This window comes from Leguminivora glycinivorella, chromosome 2 (genome assembly GCF_023078275.1).
Source record: "Leguminivora glycinivorella isolate SPB_JAAS2020 chromosome 2, LegGlyc_1.1, whole genome shotgun sequence".
Classification (NCBI taxonomy): Eukaryota; Metazoa; Arthropoda; class Insecta; order Lepidoptera; family Tortricidae; genus Leguminivora; species Leguminivora glycinivorella.
In genome coordinates this window covers 19,642,533-19,664,445 of record NC_062972.1, presented here as the reverse complement: position 1 = coordinate 19,664,445, position 21,913 = coordinate 19,642,533, and the positions used below count along the sequence as shown (strand labels likewise).

Sequence of the window (21,913 nt, the reverse complement as noted above, 5' to 3'; positions counted from 1 at the left end):
TTTGGTTAGGTTTTTATTTTTGTCTTTGCTTTGACACTTGTTTTTTTCTCCTTGTGTAATATGCGCGATTAAACTAGTTAAAAATCACAGAACTAAATCAAGATAGAAGGAAAATGCTCGGCGATTAACAGCGAAACCGAGCGTGTAACGTTTTGTGTCGAGCCTATGACGTCACGAGTGTACTTTAGTGATGGGAACGTTGTCGCCGCGTAACCCATTCGATCGATTGTGGAGGTTGCCCGCCGAAGTTAAAAATATCGGATTTTCATCTTCGTTGTGAAATGAAGTAAGTATATACCTGTATTCGTGTGATGACAAACAATTCACTAGTAGGTATATAATTTGCCTAAGGCCAGGAACAAAGATTTTAGTAGGTAGGTATTAATACTAGTTAATATTTCGTAATATTTTTAAGAAAATCGACCATGTACTCACAGCATTATCCTCATGTTATTTGTTACAACTTTTAGTAATATATAAATATTATTAACCATTAACACATTTTTAGAGTTATTTTTATTCATAATAAATATAGAGCGTATTATGTTTGTATTTGTTTTTCTGCCGACCGCAAATTCAACGTTAATACCGTAACTGTAACCTATTTTAAAGTTAAATTAATTTTCACTCGTACTTTATATGTATAGTTTCATAACAATATAAAAACATAATTATAATTTCCACTGCTTCGCAAAATCGATTTAAATCGAATAAGGAAATCGCAGCATACAAGAGTTCCGTGGTGCACCACTATTCTTAAGTTCGACGTGAGTTCGACGGACAAAATAACAAATCTACCTTCACTTTGTCTCGACAGTTTGAATAGCCTATTTTTATATCGCTTGTTTTAAACGCACGCCAAGTCGGACTCGTCAAATTAAAGCCGCAATGGAAAACTAGTTTGACGGCCGTACGTCAGCTAATGTTTTGATGATAAAAATAGGAAAATCGTGTTTTTTATTTAATAAAAAATATTTTAGGACAAATGGTACTTACCGATGATAGGAAACACTTTGTTCAACACCCTTGCTTTTATTGGTGGTATTTGAACAGTTAATTATCGAATACCGACCCATTTTGTATTTTTCACTGTATGTCACTCGCGGGCAGCGGTCGGGAGCAGACTGACTTGCGCGGCGAACAATGTCGCTCGCTATTTAACTTTTCCGCACGCGAAGTAGATACACTTTTTCCTTCTATCTTGATTTAGTTCTGTGTTAAAAATGCTAACATTATATGTGATATTGCTAAGGAACCCTAAAAACGCCATGTATCTGTGCTGATAAGGTTCCACCTTAAAGCATTTTAGCGGTAATGCTCATTCAAAAGTATTAAAAGGCAAAAACTGCATCACGATTTTGCGTAACTAAATTTGCAAAACGATCTTCAAGGCACGATTTAATGTCGTTATAGGATAGCAATGAAATATTTGACTGACAAGTGAAATCAACTTCTTTTTTAAACTTTCGAAATGATTAGCCACTATTACGAATATGAAGCACAGGCACTGTGACGTCTTAGTCATAATCTACTCTTTTTTTCGTCTTATGAAGCGTGTGTAACCCGTTTTAAATACAATAGTTTATAATAAATCCGATCAATGATCAAAGGAACTGGTACGGAGAGATATACCGTACTTAACCCATCAGTGCTACCTATTTGTATTCTATCTGTAAAATTAGAGACTATCGTCTTGATCGATACGTTACGGATCCGATTTGTACGTGTCAAAAATATATTTTTTAAGTAGGTACCTAGTATAAATTTTATCATATCGTATATAGAGCTATTTTATGTTATGACATATGTATAATTATTGTTCAAATCAGGACGGAAACAGATTTTTATTATGACAGATAACAGCCTCGCGGGTTGTTCGAAATTCATTAGCTATAAATAAGCTTAGCATCAACTTCGATAACAAGTCGTTGATGTCTTTTGTTCCTAAACGAGTTGTGTCCAACATCTACATAAATACGATTTCACTTGTTTTGCTTATGCTTGCTTTTTTTTTGTTTAACCACAACTTTTAGGTACTATGGGACCAATGATGAAATAACGAATAAAAAAAGGCTGTTCCATAGAATTGAGCGGCATCGTGTCATCAGTCGGAATGTATGGGAACAGCTAATTTTTTTTCGCGACTTGAGCATTGGTTCCTAAAACAGTTGTTCATTATGAAATGAAATGAAATGAAATGAAATGAAATGAAATGAAATATTTATTTTCCAAGTAGGCATATTACAAATATTACAATGCGCTTATGAACGTCAAATAAAACTACGCCGGCTCTAACCCTACGCCTCAGCCTCGAGAAGATTTCAGTCCCCCCTCAGTTGGAGGAGGGTATCCACTATGGGACCGGCAAGAAACTCGGCGGGCCACTTCTTTTCAAAACATTACATCTTATATTTAACATGCATTAAAAAAAAACAAGATACAATTTAATAAGCAAAAGTATTCATAAAAAAAAAATATTAACACAAGAAATTATACAAAGTATAAAGCTATTATGATTATTAATAAGAGATGTTAGAGATGTATAGAGTCTCTAAGTGTCAAAGTACATCTAAAAAAATTATACATGAAGAAAAAAACCGAATAACTAAAATAACTTTAGAGTTGTAAAAGACTCTTGTTGTCTTAAGCAAAGGAAAAAAAAATATATGTATACTTAATCTACTTTTTTCCTTGGAGATGTATATGGTCTCCAAGAGTCAGAAAGAAAAATAAACAAACAAGGACCGAACAGAGTGCCTCAACGTAATCTCATTCAAAATTAATGTTACATAGAATAGCATATGACCTCAAAAGTCACTATGCACAGTATGGTTGGTCTTTTTTATTTCTGTATAATTAAGATTGTGTTACTTTTGAAAGTATTAAGGAACAATATTTAATGTATTATTACAAAGTAAGCAAGTGTATATAATACTACGAACTTTTAAATGTTATATATTCCTGTGATATATTTGTAGTCATACAAAATGTAACAAGCTAATTTTTAAATGTTTAGTAGGCAAACGCCTATTCGCGGTGATTTCGTTACGTCCTCTGCGCGGGCGCAACCGGTGCCGTAAATCGTCGTAAATATGTGGAGCGACAAAACGTTTCTTATTAAATTACCGCGCCCTCGGCTGGCGCACTTTCGATACACATGTTCGGGACACACGGCTGGAAAGGACGCCGAGCATGCTTGCGAAAGCTTTCCTATATCACTCTTGACGTCTTGACATTTTATCCTTGAACTAAGATAGCTTCAATAAAGTAAAGTTTCAGCTTCAGCAATTGTAGCAAAGCAGAGCACAATGATTAACACAAAAAGGTTGTTGAAAGTTTTTTCTGCTCGCATTTGATTTTCAGCATAGTATTTTTTATTTATTTACAACAATGATATGCCTATAATTACAGTTACGTAATACGATAATGCAGTAAATTCTTCAAAGATCACAGCGGTACAATACCAATGTATTAATTTCAAAAGGATGCTTTTAATTAAGTAATGTAACATAAGTATTGAACTTAAGTACGTGACATTATAGAAGAATTGTTCTATGTGGCCGTCAGTATGTTCGGTATTTTGTTCGACGTTCGCGCGAGACCTGTGTCCGCACACACGTTAGTCAATGTGTATAGTTGATAGCGATTATGCTAATGCTATGGCCACGCAATTGGGTCGCCGTAATAGCGCAGGTTATCGACGTATACTAATTATGTTGTACTATACATGTGTGAGAGCACGTCTCACACATCCTCTGTAGTGTAAGAATTCTACGTAATCTACATACCCTGTACATAGTTTACGTAAACAGCATTAGAAACAAGTTAAGTATTTGTAATTTTAAACGAGGGGTGGAAGTCTACTTTTTTTTCTCTTCTGTAATTTTTTACAATGACTTGAGTTGAAAATTTGGAAGAGCTGGTAGGTCGGAATTTGTGTTTAGTGTTTTGATTAGACATACTGTAAAATAATATACCTAAACCGAGGATTATTTATATAGGATTTACATACTTCATATTAAGAATCGCATACCTCGATTTTTTTGTGCCACCTATTAAATACTATCATAACTACACTGATGATGCCTACAAATTTATTTTTTTCAAAATGTGTATTGACGTGATATCATGATTTTTAAATAAAGAAATATGTCATTTGTTCTTATAAAAAATAAAAACAAGCAACAATATTTGGGGAAAATATGATTTTGGCCACTTTCAGGCTGCGAAACAGCGCCATCTAGTTTTAAGCCTAAAAGGCCCATGCATTTCAGGGGTACGCGTTTTTGTATGGGCTTTGTCAGTCCAGTATTAAATCATTCTTACCTATACTATTAAAAATACCGTACGGGACCGAAATAAGATCCAGTAATGTGACATATAGGTATATTTAATTATATAATATTCAACGACGACCAATTGTATCTTTTTAGTAACCACCGTACTCTTGTTTTTATCATTTACCGTTCTAAAAGTAGGTTTGCTATTTTCAGTCTTTATGCTTGAAGCCAACCTAACTACTGGTATTAATGAGAACAATAATTTAATCATGATATCATGTACACGCACCAATTATATACAAACGCCTATAAATATAATATGTAGAAGCTTAACCTTATAAACCCAAGGTAACCTAACTCATTGACACTTTAACTGGGTCGACTGAAAACGCTCAGAACTCAAGCCAAGCGAAATCAGCTTTTCAGTTGAAGGGTGTAAGAACTTAGGTATATTATACGAACAGTCGGCTACAGAAGTAACCAAGTACAAACTATTCAAGCACAGGCTAAGCGGACCCCAGGCTCCCATGAGCCGTGGCAAATGCCGGGATAACGCAAGGTTGATGATGACAGATTAAGCGGACGGCCTGATTCGAATAATGCATATAAAATGTAACACAGACTCGTGAGATGTAAGCACTATCGAAATGGGATCGTAGGTCTGCTATTGGTACCGTCATGACAGAAGCGCTGATTGTCACAAATATACGTCATCTTATGACATCTGATGACCCTTTGGAGTCATGCACGTAGCGAAAAGAGCACTATTTCAAGACAAAAGGGGACACCCGCCCCGAAACCAGATTTTCATACAAACTCTGGACTTTTCTTTCTGGATATTGACATTATTGAAAATATTTTTACCTACTTACGATTTAAGATTACGTCTGTATAAAGAATCGGTTTTACCCTTTTTCTCTTTGGTAACTTAGCAAATTATGGTACTGACTGTACTGCAGCAGTTGGTCGCTAAGATAATAGACTAGGCGTGACATGCTGATCGTATCGGGCCACGTCGCCAATTTATTACGGCACTAGTGTGTGTCGCGAACGCGTGTGGGTCGCAAAGGGCGAGGGCTGGATCCGCGTGTGATATAACTTCATGAGCAAAAGTGAGTCAGGGCCTTTATTCTGAAGTCAATTTCCATTGAAAATAAATGCTATTGCATTGCGCGTAAAAACTATGACACTATAAGCAAGCTTAAGTAGTTTTCATAATTTCAAATTCTAGTCAGTTCGCAGAGATAGAATACCTACTCCACAATTTTCAAATAATTTAATTATCTCTTTTTAGGTACCGTACCCTAAATAGTAACAACGAAATCCTTAAAGTTCATCAGTCAATTAGGCTCATCCGTATGTCAGAGGCGGCAGAGCAATTTTTTTTACTGATTTTATTCAGCAACTCTAAATATATTTTAATGAAATTTGAACAGTGTATTTAGTCAACCATTACTTAGCCTAACTTTTAAGTTATATATTTTGGTGGCATTCCATAGATAATTAAAAAACTAGTGCTTATTCCTAAAAAATACCTACTTGTCTTCTAAAATGGATATAAGTATTATGATTTTGTAAGTGAGAAGGGAAAAGACCGATCCACAAATAAAGAACCGATTTTTTCATTTGTAGCTAGTTTTGTTATTTAAATACAATAATTTCGTATAAATGATCCTCATGTCTTTGATTAGGTACCTGAGGTTTCTTAATTTATGTAATGTGTCTCAGTCGTCTCAGACCCGCTTTTTTATTAAGGTTCCGTAGTCAACTAGGAACCCTTATAGTTTCGCCATGTCTGTCCGTCCGCGGATAATCTCAGTGACCGTTAGCACTAGAAAGCTGAAATTTGGTACCAATATGTATATCAATCACGCCGACAAAGTGCAAAAATAAAAAGTGGAAAAAAATGTTTTATTAGGGTTGTATACGTGTGATATATTGTTGGATAGGTATTTAAAAATGAATAAGGGTTAACTGAAATCGTTTTTTGATAATATTCATATTTTCGGAAATAATCGCTCCTAAAGGAAAAAAAAGTGTGTCCCCCCCCTCTAACTTTTGAACCATATGTTTAAAAAATATGAAAAAAATCACGAAAGTAGAACTTTATAAAGACTTTATAGGAAAATTGTTTTGAACTTGATAGGTTCAGTAGTTTTTGAGAAAAATACGGAAAACTACGGAACCCTACACTGAGCGTGGCCCGGCACGCTCTTGGCCGGTTTTTTATATATACCGTAAGGTAATCCTTTTGTACCGATTTCAAGACTTGTAAAATACTGTGTATACCTGTACCAAGCTGGTTATATGACAAAACCGAAAGTTGATCTAATTAATATTCACATATTTTTGCGCAGCGAGGATTAATTAGCATCGCATGAAGATTAATTTAGAACCGAGCTTACGATAAACGGTATTAGAAATCGATCTCGTGTTGGCAAAAAAACGCAAAACAACTCGAGCTAATGACACTGGCAGTGTAAATTAAATGTAATAGGATTATGTTTTATTTAAACCGATTTGTTTTAATTTCTTTACGTTTATTAACATAACTTGCTTTCGTGAGTTTTATGTTACCTATACCTAATATGGTAGGTACGTATTTTTAATCCAAGTTGCTTTCGATTATTTCGAATTTAAACGGGACACTCACGTATTAGCCTGTCAACCAAATTTTGGCAGTAGCAATGTACATCAAACTAAAGTATGGTATCCCTATGAAACGAACAAAAACCAGCAATGTACGTCGAACAGCCACAGATTTTTTTTTCAAGGGGCTCGTTGGGCCTGCAGCATTGGAATTGAAATGGTAGTCGGATCCAAATGAAACATTCGTTTTTGATGTTTTTTATAGATTTCGTTATGAAGTTAAACAATTACAACACAGAAGCTGATTATGCGGCCAATAAATATTGGATTCTAGTGGAAAAGTGTACAAATATAAAAACGTGAAAAATCCTAAACCACATCTTGTAGGAGTTTTATTTTTGTCGAGAGAAATGTGATACATTACATTATTTGCGTGTTACTTTATATCCAATAATTTTGTGCGTACGTACATTAAGGATGAAAACAAGATATAATTTCCTTATTTTAATTTTATGTAAGGTAACCAGGATGTACATATTGTTATTGAATAAAATACTATGACTATGACTATATATTATGTGACTTGTACAATTCTTAATAAATTTTTGATAAATTAAACACATGATATATTTTAATTTGGTGTTTATTTCTTTTTTACACGCTGTTGATGTTGTAAGAATAGGTAACTGTACAAATTTGCAGATTAACATCAGAGGCTAGGTACTCTTCATTCTTTGCTTTTTGCTTCTTCTTGGACGAGGTTCTTGTAAACCTGTAACGATAAGGGTACGTAAGAACTTAGCGATAATCCGTCTAAATATAAAGTAAGTTATAATGATCATCTTTAATATAATTGCTAGATGTTTAAGTAGGTACGTACCTTTATAATCTTTTCAAGATCCTTTGGCGGGAAAATGTTATACGCATCAATATCGTGTTCCTGAATAAACGTATTATTAGGGTCCAGCTATGTAAAACATTGATGTATATTGTTTATAAATAGATTTCTTGACATCCATTTCTCTCTTATACCTTTAACACAAAGGAATAATTCGCTTCACTTTGCATGTACAATAATAAAATTATAACCTCTTCACATCACTGAAACATTATTATGCCTGCCACGGCATCAGTTTTTAGCTAAACTTTGCCAAAAACAAGACGCACAAAAGTATAAGTAAATTTTTCAATAGCCACATTAAGATTTTATACAGTTTTCTATAAAAACCGTAATTACAAACTTTCAATCAAAATATAAAATGTAAACAATGGCGGTTTCACCAAGTTTACAATAGAAAAAGCATATGAAACGCGTATACTCATCCTTTACTTCCTTACGAATTAGATAATGTATAAGAAAGGGACGGATATATGCTAGTTATTTCTCTTTTTGGTAGGGTGGAGGTTTCCACAGATAAGATACAAATGACTCGCGAATTTCCACCGATTTTCAAAACTAGTGTTCCACCATATTGTCATTAACTAGCCCGCGATTTTTTAAATTTGCCGCCTTTTCTTAGTGACAAGATTTGGTTGACAGTCTATAACATGTAGAAAAATAACTCTTCTCAAGAAAGATTTGTGGTCCAATAGTTATATAATATTTAATAGACATAAGAACTATAATATGATAGGCACAATAAAAAAGTTGAAACAATGCAATACCTAATGTGTTTTTGACAACAAGTAGATGAGTTGGTACACGTTATTATTATAAGTACGTTGGTAAGGTAAAATAAAAACCCCTGATTTTTTAACCCAGTTCGCGCTTAACCGCCCAATGAGTGTGGCTGTAGGTGTAAATGTAGACAAGATCTACTCGTATCGCCCGAAGTGTTCGCGGCTTCAATATTTTGTTATTGACACACTGTTACATCTAAAAACATCTTAAGTTTATTCTGATATCAATCCAAATTTCAACTTTAATTCTACTTTCTTAAAGATTTTTGAGCAGTTTATAGTCAATTTTTTTTTGTCATTTTTGCGCCATCACAGCATGAACAGCATTCGATAGATTGAATCATTGTTATATCAAAAAACTTGACAACTCAGCGCTAATTCTATCAGATCTATCTCCACCTAAAAAATCACATCAATTCGTCGCTCCGTTTTGCCGTGAAAGACGGACAAACAAACAGACACACACACTTTCCCATTTATAAAATTAGTATGGATATATAGTATGAATCATGTTATACTCTTTGACCTAATTTCAATGTTTATATTATTGTCTACTAATATCGGTCGACCCATGGTTGCTAAATTATAATTAGGGTAGATTGAAAATATGGGAACATTCCAATATTATATTGCGTTGTTCCGGTACCCAACAAAAATTTGACAGATTGAGATTGTTTTGATTTTGGTATCGCGTTGGATTCTTCACAGAAGTAATAAAGACCAGAACAAAGCCTTAAAATTGTCGTGAAAACATTGATTTACAAGTATAATTTGCTTATTGTATAACATTAATTAAATACCTACTGTTTCTCTTCGCGCGTGGCACGCGTGAATGAATATTTTTGTTTTATGTTGTGTTTAATGATTTTACCTTTACGTTTTGTCCAAATTGAATTAATTAATTCGTGTTGTCTTATTAGATTAGAAGATCAGTTCTCGTGTTAATTGGAACACTAAACTGTGGAACCAGTTTTATATCTGTTCTCATAAGAGTGTGATGTTACAGGACTTGTTGGAGCGCATATTCCGCCTCTTCGACACGGACCGACAGGATGAGCTGGTGCAGACCGACTGGATAGAATTCCTGAAGGCAAGACTCACGTACGTTAAATTCCTTATTCCATATGCTTTTTTAATACAAAAGTTAATTGAATTTTTAATTTCAACATCCCGCAGCTACAAAATCAATTCTAAAGAATTCTCCTAAGTACGAGTACATACATACCTTATTTACATCAGTGGTGGGCGTAGTACGGCCCGCGCGGGATTTTACCGGCCTGCCACCGGTCCTTCAAAATATATACTTGGGTACCTAATGTGTGATATGCTGATATGGCTAGCTGTAGAAAAAATACATCTTTGGTGTAAATTTAATTCCGTAAAATCTTGACCTTCAATGAATACAATTTGCCTGCTACTGGTTTAGAGAAATAAAGCAATATCTATATTAATTGTTAAATAAACTAGGTACATACTTACAGCTTGTCCAGTTCGCCATGGTCTTGCGGTGGCCTTTCGATTTTACTTTATCACATTGATCATGGTTGTTGCATTTTTTGTGTCACCTGTAAGGAAGGTCCAGGTACTTACGTATGCCAATATTTTTAGTGAAGAGAAGCAGTTGGAGCTAATAGAGCACATCGAGAGCGTTGCTTACTTAACATGCGGCAGTGAGCACATTGACCTCGACACCTTCCAGCTGATCCTGAGGAACAGACTGGTTAGTATACAGTATTTTTTTTCTAATATATTATTTACTAGCTTTTGCCCGCGGCTTCGCTCGCGTTAGAAAGAGACAAAAATCAGTCTCCACTTAAAAAATCACGTCAATTCGTCCCTCCGTTTTGCCGTGAAAGACGGGCAAACAAACAGACACACACTTTCCCATTTATAATATTAGTATGGTTTTGGTATTAAATAAAATATTAAATATTCGCGTATTTAGTTACAAGCAAATGAAATGGTTTGGAGAATACCTACCTATATTATTAAAATTGAAGTTAGGAGACTTCCTGGTTACATAATATATTCCTGATCAAATAAAGAACTAGCTAGAAAATAAATTAGTGACCTAAGTATTTTTGAGGTTTTGAAATACTTTTCAAACATACGACCTTCAAACCTTCAGGAAAAGAGCGTACCCATCTTAAGGCTGTCAACGCACCTTTAATCCTTCTGGGGTTTCTGGTGTCCATGGGCGGCAGTGATCGCTTACCATCAGGCGACCTCTGTGCTCCTTTGCCTCCTATCGAATAAAAAAAATAGTAATTAGGTACGGTCACGGACTTTAATTGTTGATCCACTTCTAGCTCATTTTATACTGGACATCTCACAGTTAAGCATAGTTAAGCTATGACGTTCCAGTATAAAATGAGCTAGAAGTGGATCAACAATTAAAGTCCGTGACTGTACCTAATACATATTCCAGGTGACCGCAAGACTCTTCAAGGTGGTGGACACAGATGGTGACGGCTACGCGACCGTCGACGATATCATGGAGTTCCTATCCACAGTATCAAGCACACGGTAACCACAAACATCTATATTATTCTTATTCTGAATTAAATAATGGTTCGCCATTTTTATTTTACGTACAGTCGCATTCATTTGTTTCAACACATTGTACAAAACATTTCTTTACATCTGTTGGGGTTGGGCGCAAATCTACTGTAACAATATTAAAATACCATGATACGTAGGTACATTTATTTGTTAGGTACTTCATTGAATTAGATATAATGATGAGTTTCAATCTGATATTTTCTTTTCAGACCTCGCGTCGGTTTTGACCGGACCAGTGTGGACCAACTTGAGCAACTGTTCCGGCAGACGGTAGGGGACCAGAAGGAGATCACCAGAGAACAGTTCGAGAAGATATTGGTCTCCAAAAACGTAAGTGCTTCGATCAACTTATCAATATCTTTATGTTAGGTACTTTTAGGAAAAAATATTCTCTATTTTCATACGAAGACGAAGACTGAGCCCTTTCCAACTTCTAGTATTTCGTTTGACTTGTTTTTCAAAACGATGGAAGCCTGTAGATACTTACCTACTTAATCCTGTTTCCTTATCATTGCCGATCATTTAAAAACCTGAAAGAAAATAATCTTCCGAAATACAGTTTGTATTTCGAAGGTTTATTTTTTTCAAGTTAATATAAAATAAAATGCTGCCAATAATGGAATCAAATGACTATAATATTTATAGTTTTATTAGGTACGTCTAACTTGAATTGTTTAACGTTGTTTTGTACTCCAGCCCTTCTTCACGGAGCGCGTGTTCCAAATCTTCGACGAGGACGACTCGGGCGCGATATCGCTGCAAGAGTTTATCGCCGCCGTCCATCGCTTCGCCGGACACTCACATGAGGACAAGATCCGATTCCTCTTCAAAGTCTACGATCAGGATGGTCAGTTCATTTTTATTGTTATACTGAAGTAACTTGGATATTCATTCATAAATCTTCGACAAGGACGACTCGGATGCGATATGGCTGCAGGAGTTCATCGCTGCCGTCCATTGAGGACAAGATGGCCAGTTCATTGTTTGCGGAAGTGGAAATTACTAGCATGATGGCAAGTTCATTGTTTTCGGAAGTGGAAATTACTTTATCACTAGTCTATACGCCAGTGCACACGTGCACACGATGCATGTATTTTACTGCATGTTTCTGAACCTTTTCGAAGCTTCGTAATAAGGGTGTACCCTTGTTTCGCCGACAAACTTTTCATCGAATATCATTTCATCGACAACAAATCATCGAAAGTTTAGTTCGAGTAAAATTGTTTCCAGTAATTTTGTTTTAACTACTATTTATTTGAAAATTTCTTAGTTATCTTAAATACTATGCAACTAATATTTCTTCATCGCTGATTCATTTCAAAGTACTTCAAACATCGCAATTCATTTATTCGACGTAGATATTATGACAAAACTTTTTCATTTGTCGTACTACACATTTATAGATGTTTTATTCTAGGAAACTTCAAATTGTCGATTTTATCGTGGCACATCACATACGTCCATAACTAAACTATGACCATTGGCTTAAATCCTATATTAGAGTACCAGTAGGTTTAGGTTAGGTTAGAACTCTGACCACACACAAAAACGACCAGCTTACAGAGTAGGTTTAGGTTAGGTTAGAACTGTGACCACATACATAAACAAATAGTTTACAGAGTAGGTTTAGGTTAGGTTCGACCTGTGATTGACACAAAAGCAAACGTATTGCAGAGTAGGTTTAGGTTAGGTTAGAACTGCGACCCTATACACATCAACGAACGGTCTATGCATATAGTAGGTTTAGGTTAGGTTAGAACTGTGATCACACAGAAACATACGGCTTGCAGAGTAGGTTTAGGTTAGGTTAGAACTGCGACCCTACACAACAACAAACCTTTTTCAAAGTAGGCTTAGGTTAGATTAGAACTGTGACCAAACAAAAAGTTTGTACATTGTAAAATTTTAGAAGAAATCATAATTGAAATAATATTATGCGTAATGAATTGTATTTAATGTAAAACAAAATGAAATGAAAAAACACGAAATGAAATACTGCGATATAATGTATACTCGGAATAACTTATCTACGAAGTAAAAGTCTACGGTTTGATTTTACTTGTGTCGATTGTTATACGATATGAACTGTCGATGAAATGAAATTATTTGAAACGTTGTCTTTGAAATAATATTCTAACAAGTGTCTGTCGGCGATTCAAGGGTAAACCCGTAATAAGGTTCTCATGAAGATACCTCAAAAAATTATCCATTAATTGATCCAAACAACGGCTCCGGCCGCGTATATTGTTTTTACATTTTTTCCTATATCTGCTTTTAGGTGACGGCCTCATCCAGCACCGAGAGCTTCAGCATGTGATGCGAGCGTGTATGGAGGAGAATGGGATGACGTTCAGCGAACAACAGCTTTTGGAGCTAACGACGGCCATGTTTGAAGACGCTGACACTGAGCAGAGAGGCGCTATCACATACGAGGCGCTGCGAGGGCAGCTGGACAGACACGGCGGCTTGCTACATAATCTATCAATCAGGTCAGAAATCCGACTGTCAATCTGAATCTATTAGGTCAGTAGTGATACTTGGTAAGGACGGGATGACTTCAGCAAGCAACAGCTGCTGGAGCTAACGATGGCCATATTTGAAGACCCGGACGCCGAACAGAGAGGTGCCATCACGTGCAGGTGCAGAGCTTCGTCTGCTGGGGCGGCTGGACAGACAAGTGGGCTTGCTGCATAACCTGTCTATCAGTAGCTAGCAGTATAGTTTGTCTATTAGATTAGTTTTCACCTATATCAGATGCTCCTTCTTCTTCCTTATCCTGATATTTTGCCATGGGCCATGAACACGTAATTACTAATTTTGACAATTACTTTGTTCTCCAATGGGATGTGCTAATGTATTTTCAAAGAAGTTTGTAGGAAACTAATCCTATTATTTAAAATTATCCATAATACCTCCCAAATTGAGTACTCGTTCATAATCTAATCGACTAGGTACTTAATCTCTTTGTCATTTTCAGCATCGATCGTTGGCTGGTCCCCGCCACTCAGCCGCAGCGCACGTCCCTCCGCCACCGACTCTCAGCTCTCAAGCCCTACCAGCTCTCACTCCCTTACTTCAAGAACAACTATGTCTTCCTCATCTTTACTGGCTTGTTCTTCCTAGTGAACATTGGGCTCTTCATCGCTAGGATCGTGGAGTATCAGGGGTCGAATGGTTTTGTTATTATGGCGAGAGCTTGCGGTAAGCATACATTTAATTTTCAATATCTCTCATAGGAATCCCTAAAGCAATGCTAGCTATAAGTTTCAAATTCAACTGCCAACGTGCAGGCTGCAGTCTAACTTATTTTCAAGGGTTGGTACTTATAGCCGATATTATTTAACCGATTCGTTGTGTGTTCCATTTTCGAAAACTTCACGCTGTGGCGGCGAACAACTTGCGTGTCATACACCACACGCAAAATACCTTGATGACAGGCCTCTCGTGTCATCCGCACAGAAACGGTTAGCTGCATGGTCTATTCACATGTCAAATGTCCATGGCCCAGGTCAATGCCTAAACTTCAACTGCGCATGGGTGCTGGTGCTGATGCTGCGGCTGTGTATCACGCAGCTGCGCGTGCGCGGCGCCAGCAGCTTCCTACCGCTCGACCATCACATCTACCTGCACAAGCTCACCGGCGTGCTCATTGGCATCTTCAGCGTTGTACATACGTTCATGCATATCTGCAACTTCAGTAAGTTATCTGTAGTAGACACTTGATCATTCCACCAGCTCGTCTTTATCTTTCGCAATAAGCACAATTGCACACACACGAGTGTAGTTAGGTATCTTTAAGAAAATAAATTTTATAGGAATTATAAACTATTTTGGCCATTGAACGCCTAGAATTCCTGGCACAATTTATTTCTCTGCTCCATATATGGAACAGAAACATCATGGGGAGTGCCTCATTAGATTACTTCGTCAATCAGGAACGAGAAGCTTTTAAAATTACATCTTTACCTTATACGTCTATTACAAAATTTTGTGTTTAGGTTTTAGCAGCCTTACTTACGAGAACTCTCTGTTTTTCCAGGTTTGATAGTAGTAAATGACCCGAAACTGAACGGGGCTAACTTCTCAACTTGGGAGTGGCTGCTGACAGAGCGCCCACACCTCTTCGGACTGGTGCACGGCTGTGCCAATCCTACTGGTTTCGCGCTAGTGGTTATCCTTGCGGTCATGTGTATCTGCAGTCAACCCTTCATTCGCAGAGGGGGCAGCTTTGAAGTAAAAATCTGAATTAGTCTCCTAAAATCTATCATCATGTTTCTCTTTCGGTTTGATGACATAAAAATGTCCATAAGCCATATTTTCTCATTCGACTCCAAAAGATCTTTAGCAGGAACAGAAGAGCTTTTTCTGATTAAAAACCAGTACTTAGTTCCAACTTCATCTATTTTCTTACTTAGTTTTTTCACCTATTTCTTTCAGATTTTCTACTGGACACATCTCCTGTACGTGCCGTTTTGGCTACTCCTTCTGTTCCACGCACCCAACTTCTGGAAGTGGTTTATTCTACCGGGCACGCTATACGTCACTGAAAGAATTATCCGGCTAGCTGCAATGAGGTAAGTATCTATTTACATCGACATTCGACATACATTAATATTTGTGACCTAATGAGCAGAAATGAAAGCCTGTTAGGATCTTTGAAAAAAGGCGATTTATCATCAGGGTAGGCACCTTTTCCACTAGTCTTGAATTAAATTACTTTTCTGGTTCCAGGTCAAACCATGGCAAGACATACATTTCTTCAGGGATCCTGCTGCCATCGCGCGTGACGCATTTGGTGGTGCGCAGACCACCTCTCTTCGATTTCCACGCGGGTGACTACGTGTTCGTCAACATACCGGCTATAGCGCGGTACGAGTGGCATCCTTTCACCATCAGCAGCGCTCCTGATCAAGAAGGTAATTCTTTTGTATTCTAAAGCATAATAAACATTTAGAATAATAATAGAAAATTTAAAGCATGGTTACGTAATACGCACACAAATAAGTGCATGTTTTATCAATTATGAATTATTTAGTCATGATTCTTCAGAAATTTATAGAACTTTGGACGGAATTTGGTCCTAAAGAAATAACATTAGGTACCACTAAAATACTGACTCCAATTTAATCGAGTTCAACACACTGTAATTATAATTCTTGCATGTTACAGATTACATCTGGCTGCACATTCGAGGCGTTGGTCAGTGGACGAACACGCTGTATGAATATTTCGAGAAGGAACATGCTAAGCTGCACGCCGGAGAAGTACCCGCTGAGCATGAGTAAGGAATACTCGCATTAGTAGTCAACCTATTAATTTATGAAGACTCCTATGTACTCAATATATTATTCATTTATTTCCTCCCACAGGAAAGTAACAAGAACAGGTTCAAATCAAAGTAACAAAAGTAAACGCAAAGGTTCTTCTGGAGATGGCAAGAAACGCTCAGTTGACTTTTCGCCAGAAGTGAAAGAGTACACCAACGAGGGTTTCACTTTAGATGAAGACAGGGAAATGGATTTTAAAGGTACGTTTTTATAGTTGCCTACGAAGTAAATTGTGCCGAAAACTACTGCTGTAATCGAACATAAATTAATCGCTTAATAGATTTATACCTACATTCAATAGGTAAATAAGTATTAGGGAACCTACATTAAATTTCGGCAAAATATTTTATGGTTACTTATGTCAATGTGGTATAAAGACGAGCAAATTCAAGTAATTCTATTTTTGATTTTGCCATTTCAATTACATTTAATAAGTTAATACCACAATATTTTTTTATGTTTCAGCATTGTCACCTTCTCCCAACGGCCGCCCAACGCTGCTTAACCTTACGCCAATGAAGCATTTGGAGAAATCTCGCTCGATGCCCGACGTCCATAACAAAGACAAGAATAAGCAACGACTATTAGCGTAAGTAGTTTCAAGATTACTTCAATGTCGGTTTTCTTAATTTCGTAGATGTCACGATTACAAGTTAAAGGTCTTTCTTATATTATATCTACCAAAGAGATTGAAGATTGGACCGTACCCACGATATTAACTTTGCACAAACTTAGCAGATAGCAACTTAATCATGGCCCAAATCTTTTTTCCGCTGCTGAATTCAAATATCAGGCAGATGAGTTAAAGAAATGATCGCGAAAGATCAATCAAAGTATATACCTTACTTAAAATATTGATTGAAGAAAAAATATTGTTGTCTTATGCCGCTTATGTAAAAATTTTCTGTTAACCGTACGATTAGTGTGATGATGTGGTGTAGATAGTGTGGGGGTCAGTATAAAATGTAACTTTGTGTACCTACGTTTAATTTGGAAATAAACCATTTTTTTTACATTTGCAGGTTGCAGGACTATCCACGCTCTGAGTCGGAACGGTCTTTCGACATCGGTTCCATGGCCAGCGCTCGCCGTGCTGCGCTGGGGCTTGCTTACAAAAGCCCGCAGAACCGGGCGCTGGCTCATAGCTTCAGGTCAGTATCCAGAACAATTGTAGACACTGTTAATCATAAGAAAAAATACATCACCTGTCACTGCAATGTCACAGTTTCATTTTCTTTCAACCCCTTACTTGCCAAGAGTGGCACTGAAGCTTTAGTAGTTTCATGTGCTCTGCCTACCGCTTTATAGGATACAGGCGTGATTGTATGTATGTATGTAAAAATACATTAAGTGTCATGCTTAGTCATTTTAATTCGTAGGTATATGCGCACAAAGCCGACGATCATCGCGTTCAAGACGCCAAGCCTGGAGAGCTGTGAACAGCGCCGCCGATCCAACGAGAGCATACTCACCGTCGGTTAGTACAGCTCTCAAAATAAAAGTTGATATGTGAATAAATACGCACTATTATCAAGTCAGATATCGATAATACAATATCGAATTTCATGCATTATGATTTCAACAAGATTCATAATAACGATCAAAGGGTTGATGTTGAGATACTGATGCATGGAGTACCCTGATAAATTATTCGTATCACACTCAATTACCATAAAATGAAAAAATATTATATTGAATCCTAATACCTATCTTTGTTTTTTGTTCAGCTCGTCGGCGACTATCCAAGAGCCTGTCTCCTGACAAGGACCTGGAGAGTCCACCCGCCATCACCGTGCAAAGCCCTAGCGAGGCCTCTACGGCTGAGTCCTTCGCCAACTATCCTGTAGGGAAGCCCCTCGAGGTACATACCAAGTTTTTCAATACGAAGACTTACTCAACCTACTTATGTTGTTTAGCGTTATAACGAAATTAGTGCGACTGCGAGTGGACAAGAGAATGATCATGGTAGGGAACCAACGCCACAATTCTCACGCTTCGTAAGCGTATCGTAGCTGTCTTTCTCTGTCACACTTCTGCCCCCTCACTCTCTCTCTCTGCCGCTCTCTTCGAAGACGATTGCTGTTCTTGTATTCCTATCAACAAATTAGGGCAGCACACATTTGTTAAATTGATTGAACTCACCACTTTTTCTGACTGGTCAACAATTCATGTTCTACTTAATTACTTATCGTTTATCATATGCACTAACATTCACCTGTATGTTGCTAGATTTATCTTGACGGGCCGTATGGAGCAGCATCCTCGCACATATTCCGTGCAGAACACGCTGCGCTCATTGCTGCGGGAATTGGAGTCACTCCCTTTGCTTCTATTTTACAGGTTTACTGTTTCTTTTATTTTCCTAACACTATCTGCATCCCTGGAGCGCTCAAATGCTTCAAAAAACTGGTGTGATGAGACTGGTTTCTGTAATAATTCAGCTAATAATTGACAGAAAAGTCTTGTTTTTTACTACCATCTTAGTCGATACAGCTGGCTCATTGAGTCCTAATTGGGAAAACGCTTAAATTACTCCTCTCACATTTCCAGAACTTATTGAATTCTTAAATGTTTACAGGCCATTATGTACCGGTACTGGAACTCGCGAAACGTGTGTCCTCGCTGCGATCACAAATGGGTTTCAAACATCGCACAAAACAACATGAACCTCAGAAAGGTAACTATTTTGTTGTTGCTTTCCCATTGGTCAATAGAACTTACGCATCTAGTTCATCCTAGACTTCTTAGTTCTAATGACGAAATAGAAGACGATTCTATAAGTTCCGAAGCGGTAAACTATAATGTTAATCTTAAGACGTTCTTTTACATCTTTTTTTCCCGTTGCTGTTTAAAGCATACGCTCTTGAGTGTCAAGTCATGCAGCAACTTACCATCTTCTAGGAATAGGCTCAACCGACGACTGCTTTAAAATTTCAGGTGGATTTCTTCTGGATAAACCGCGAGCAGCGCTCCTTCGAGTGGTTTGTGTCGCTTCTATCGCAACTCGAGATCGAGCAGGCGGAGAGCGGCGCGCGCTTCCTCGAGATGCACATGTACATCACCAGCGCGCTGCAGAGGAGCGACATGAAGGCTGTAGGGCTCCAGCTGGCGCTGGACTTGCTTCATGAGAAGGTATAATACTTACCTTAATTAGAAACCCGAGTCTCACAATAATTTTATTGTGTTTCTAATGAAATTGTCATAGTGGCTTAGAACAGTTCCCGAGGCCAGAAGCAAATTCCGGAAATGAGGGTGATTGGAGTCGATGTTTGTCTCTTGGATGATTTGAAGCCCGTCTAAGGCTAGGCCAGAGGTTCATGGATTTTTATGCTTTGCGACCTTATGGGAATAGGAAGGATAAGGAAATAAGTTCTTTAAGATACTAGACTCCTGGATATTGGATATGTTTTTGATAAACCGGGAGCGCGCAATTAAATTTCTCACTTAATTTGACAAAGCGCTTGTCTTATATGTTAAATGGAGATTCAGATTCAGATTCAGATTCAATAGTTTATTCATGGTAACCACATAAATTATTTACATAAGTAATTTCATAATTACAAAAAAAATAAGCCAAGAAAAAAAAGTATGTCTGGTTTACCACTAAATGGAGCCTATGTATGTACCTACATGTGGGATGCCTGTCTTTAGGAAGTTACATTTGTTTAGCTTGGTTATTTTGAGGCTCTTCCCATATAATAGGTTAGGGGTCTATGGCGTTTTGCTCGTTTTGTGCCCGTTACACTACTGCTTCAAGGTGCAAAGTTATATGTCCACTTTGACAGATGCGTAGATCCTATTTTTGTTTCGTAATAATCAACAAAAGCTGTGTAACTAAAAGTTCAAACTTACTGTTCTACAGGAGAAACGTGACCTGATCACAGGGCTGAAGACACGCACGAATGCAGGCCGCCCCAACTGGGACAAGGTGTTCCAGCAGCTACAGGAACAGAGGAAAGGAAAGGTCGGTATTTAGACGTCCATAAAGCATCTTAAGCTACCTAATTTCATATGTGAGCCTGATTGTGAGATCTTGTGAGCTGTCGTGAGCTTGGTCTAGACCAAGATTGTTTTATTCAATAATGTGCAATCAATTGTTCTTCATTTGTTTTATTCAGGTGACAGTGTTCTACTGCGGGCCCCCACAACTCGCGCGCATACTGCGCGTCAAATGCGATCAATTCGGCTTCAGCTTCAGGAAGGAGGTGTTTTAAACTCGAGCTATCGAGCTTTATAGGTGCTGTTATACGGGCAAATATCGCCGAATCTTGCTTAAAAACTGCAAATGCCGTGTGGTTAATAATGTAAATATGTATTGAGCTTATAGTTTATTCAATAAAGAAGTTAATAATTATTTAAATTCGAATACCGCCCCTGTAAGGCTAGCACATTGGTGAGAAATTATCTCGCCGCGACAGAGATTGCCTGTCCTTATGTAATTATTGCAATTAGAAAAAGACGTGTGATCTAAAAAGTACCTTATGTCTCATGGAAAAACATATCCCTTGTTTCAGTTGATCGATATCGAGCCTATTAGATATCTGTGTTCTATAATTTTATGGTAACAGGCTTAAGAAGCACATACATACATGACATACTTACCTACACTGACTGACTCATAAATAGATTAACTTATATTATCTATTTTCAATGTTTTATGTGAGAAAATAATTAATACCAACCACTCAAAAATAAGTCATTGGATGACACTGAATCTGGTTTACTTACTCATTTAATTATTTAAGTAAGTAATATAAATAATATATACGGTATTAAACAATGGACTAGATCTATGCAAATTATTACAATAATTAATTTAATGTTTCTTTATACTTTTCGTAAAGAAACATATTGTGAATCGTGTATCGTGTAGAATTAGCAACTTAAGCGACATCATCAAATCATTACATTTAATTTATTTTAAAATAAGTAGTATATTAATATTCCGCTGATGATGACGTCATAATTAATCCCATAAATAATGTCGGCATAATCTATTGTGTAGAGCAAACTATTCAAGGCTCTAATATTTTTAACTTAGGTAGTTCCGTGTATAGATAATAAATAATAATTTAAATTGAGGCAAATATAATTATTTATACTATTGTTGTTTCGGTGATAAACTATGTAATTACATATGTTGTTGACTTCAAATATCGAAATATACAATAATATTAACACCTAAAATTACGTTTGGTACGAGTATAACGAACTACATAATATTATCTATCCACAATTTGAATTTTTTAAGGTTTGATTTAACTTTGGCACTGTGCAATAATATAAATTATTACCAGCATTTTTGTTGCCATACTTTCTAAGATACAGAATGGAAAATTACGCAAGGAACTTGAAAATCTGTCAATGTAATTATCTAGTTTCCAGTAAATGTAATTGTGAGTGTGTCTACCTAAATATTTCGCTTCATCTTGTAATTGATAATAGGGTGATAAGGTGTTGATAGTAAGGTACCTT

The 21,913-nt window shown here is 36.8% G+C and overlaps 1 protein-coding gene across 7 annotated transcripts in view; it reads left to right on the top strand.

Moving 5' to 3' along the window:
* LOC125242243 (NADPH oxidase 5) overlaps positions 1-21,565 on the top strand; it is a 58,639-nt gene extending 37,074 nt beyond the window's left edge. For all 7 annotated transcript variants that reach the window (XM_048150987.1, XM_048150981.1, XM_048150985.1 and 4 more), the window contains exons 3-24: positions 9,556-9,650; positions 10,158-10,269; positions 10,978-11,075; positions 11,321-11,441; positions 11,808-11,958; positions 13,390-13,600; positions 14,089-14,312; positions 14,620-14,808; positions 15,151-15,344; positions 15,549-15,685; positions 15,843-16,027; positions 16,281-16,392; positions 16,481-16,638; positions 16,904-17,027; positions 17,461-17,589; positions 17,818-17,915; positions 18,166-18,299; positions 18,668-18,778; positions 19,017-19,115; positions 19,376-19,570; positions 20,301-20,402; positions 20,557-21,565. In XM_048150987.1, coding sequence (XP_048006944.1) covers positions 9,556-9,650; positions 10,158-10,269; positions 10,978-11,075; positions 11,321-11,441; positions 11,808-11,958; positions 13,390-13,600; positions 14,089-14,312; positions 14,620-14,808; positions 15,151-15,344; positions 15,549-15,685; positions 15,843-16,027; positions 16,281-16,392; positions 16,481-16,638; positions 16,904-17,027; positions 17,461-17,589; positions 17,818-17,915; positions 18,166-18,299; positions 18,668-18,778; positions 19,017-19,115; positions 19,376-19,570; positions 20,301-20,402; positions 20,557-20,652 — 3,075 coding nt within the window. In that variant the 3' untranslated portion in view covers positions 20,653-21,565. The remainder of the gene's footprint in view (positions 1-9,555; positions 9,651-10,157; positions 10,270-10,977; positions 11,076-11,320; positions 11,442-11,807; positions 11,959-13,389; positions 13,601-14,088; positions 14,313-14,619; positions 14,809-15,150; positions 15,345-15,548; positions 15,686-15,842; positions 16,028-16,280; positions 16,393-16,480; positions 16,639-16,903; positions 17,028-17,460; positions 17,590-17,817; positions 17,916-18,165; positions 18,300-18,667; positions 18,779-19,016; positions 19,116-19,375; positions 19,571-20,300; positions 20,403-20,556) is intronic.
* Positions 21,566-21,913: the final 348 nt, after the last annotated feature.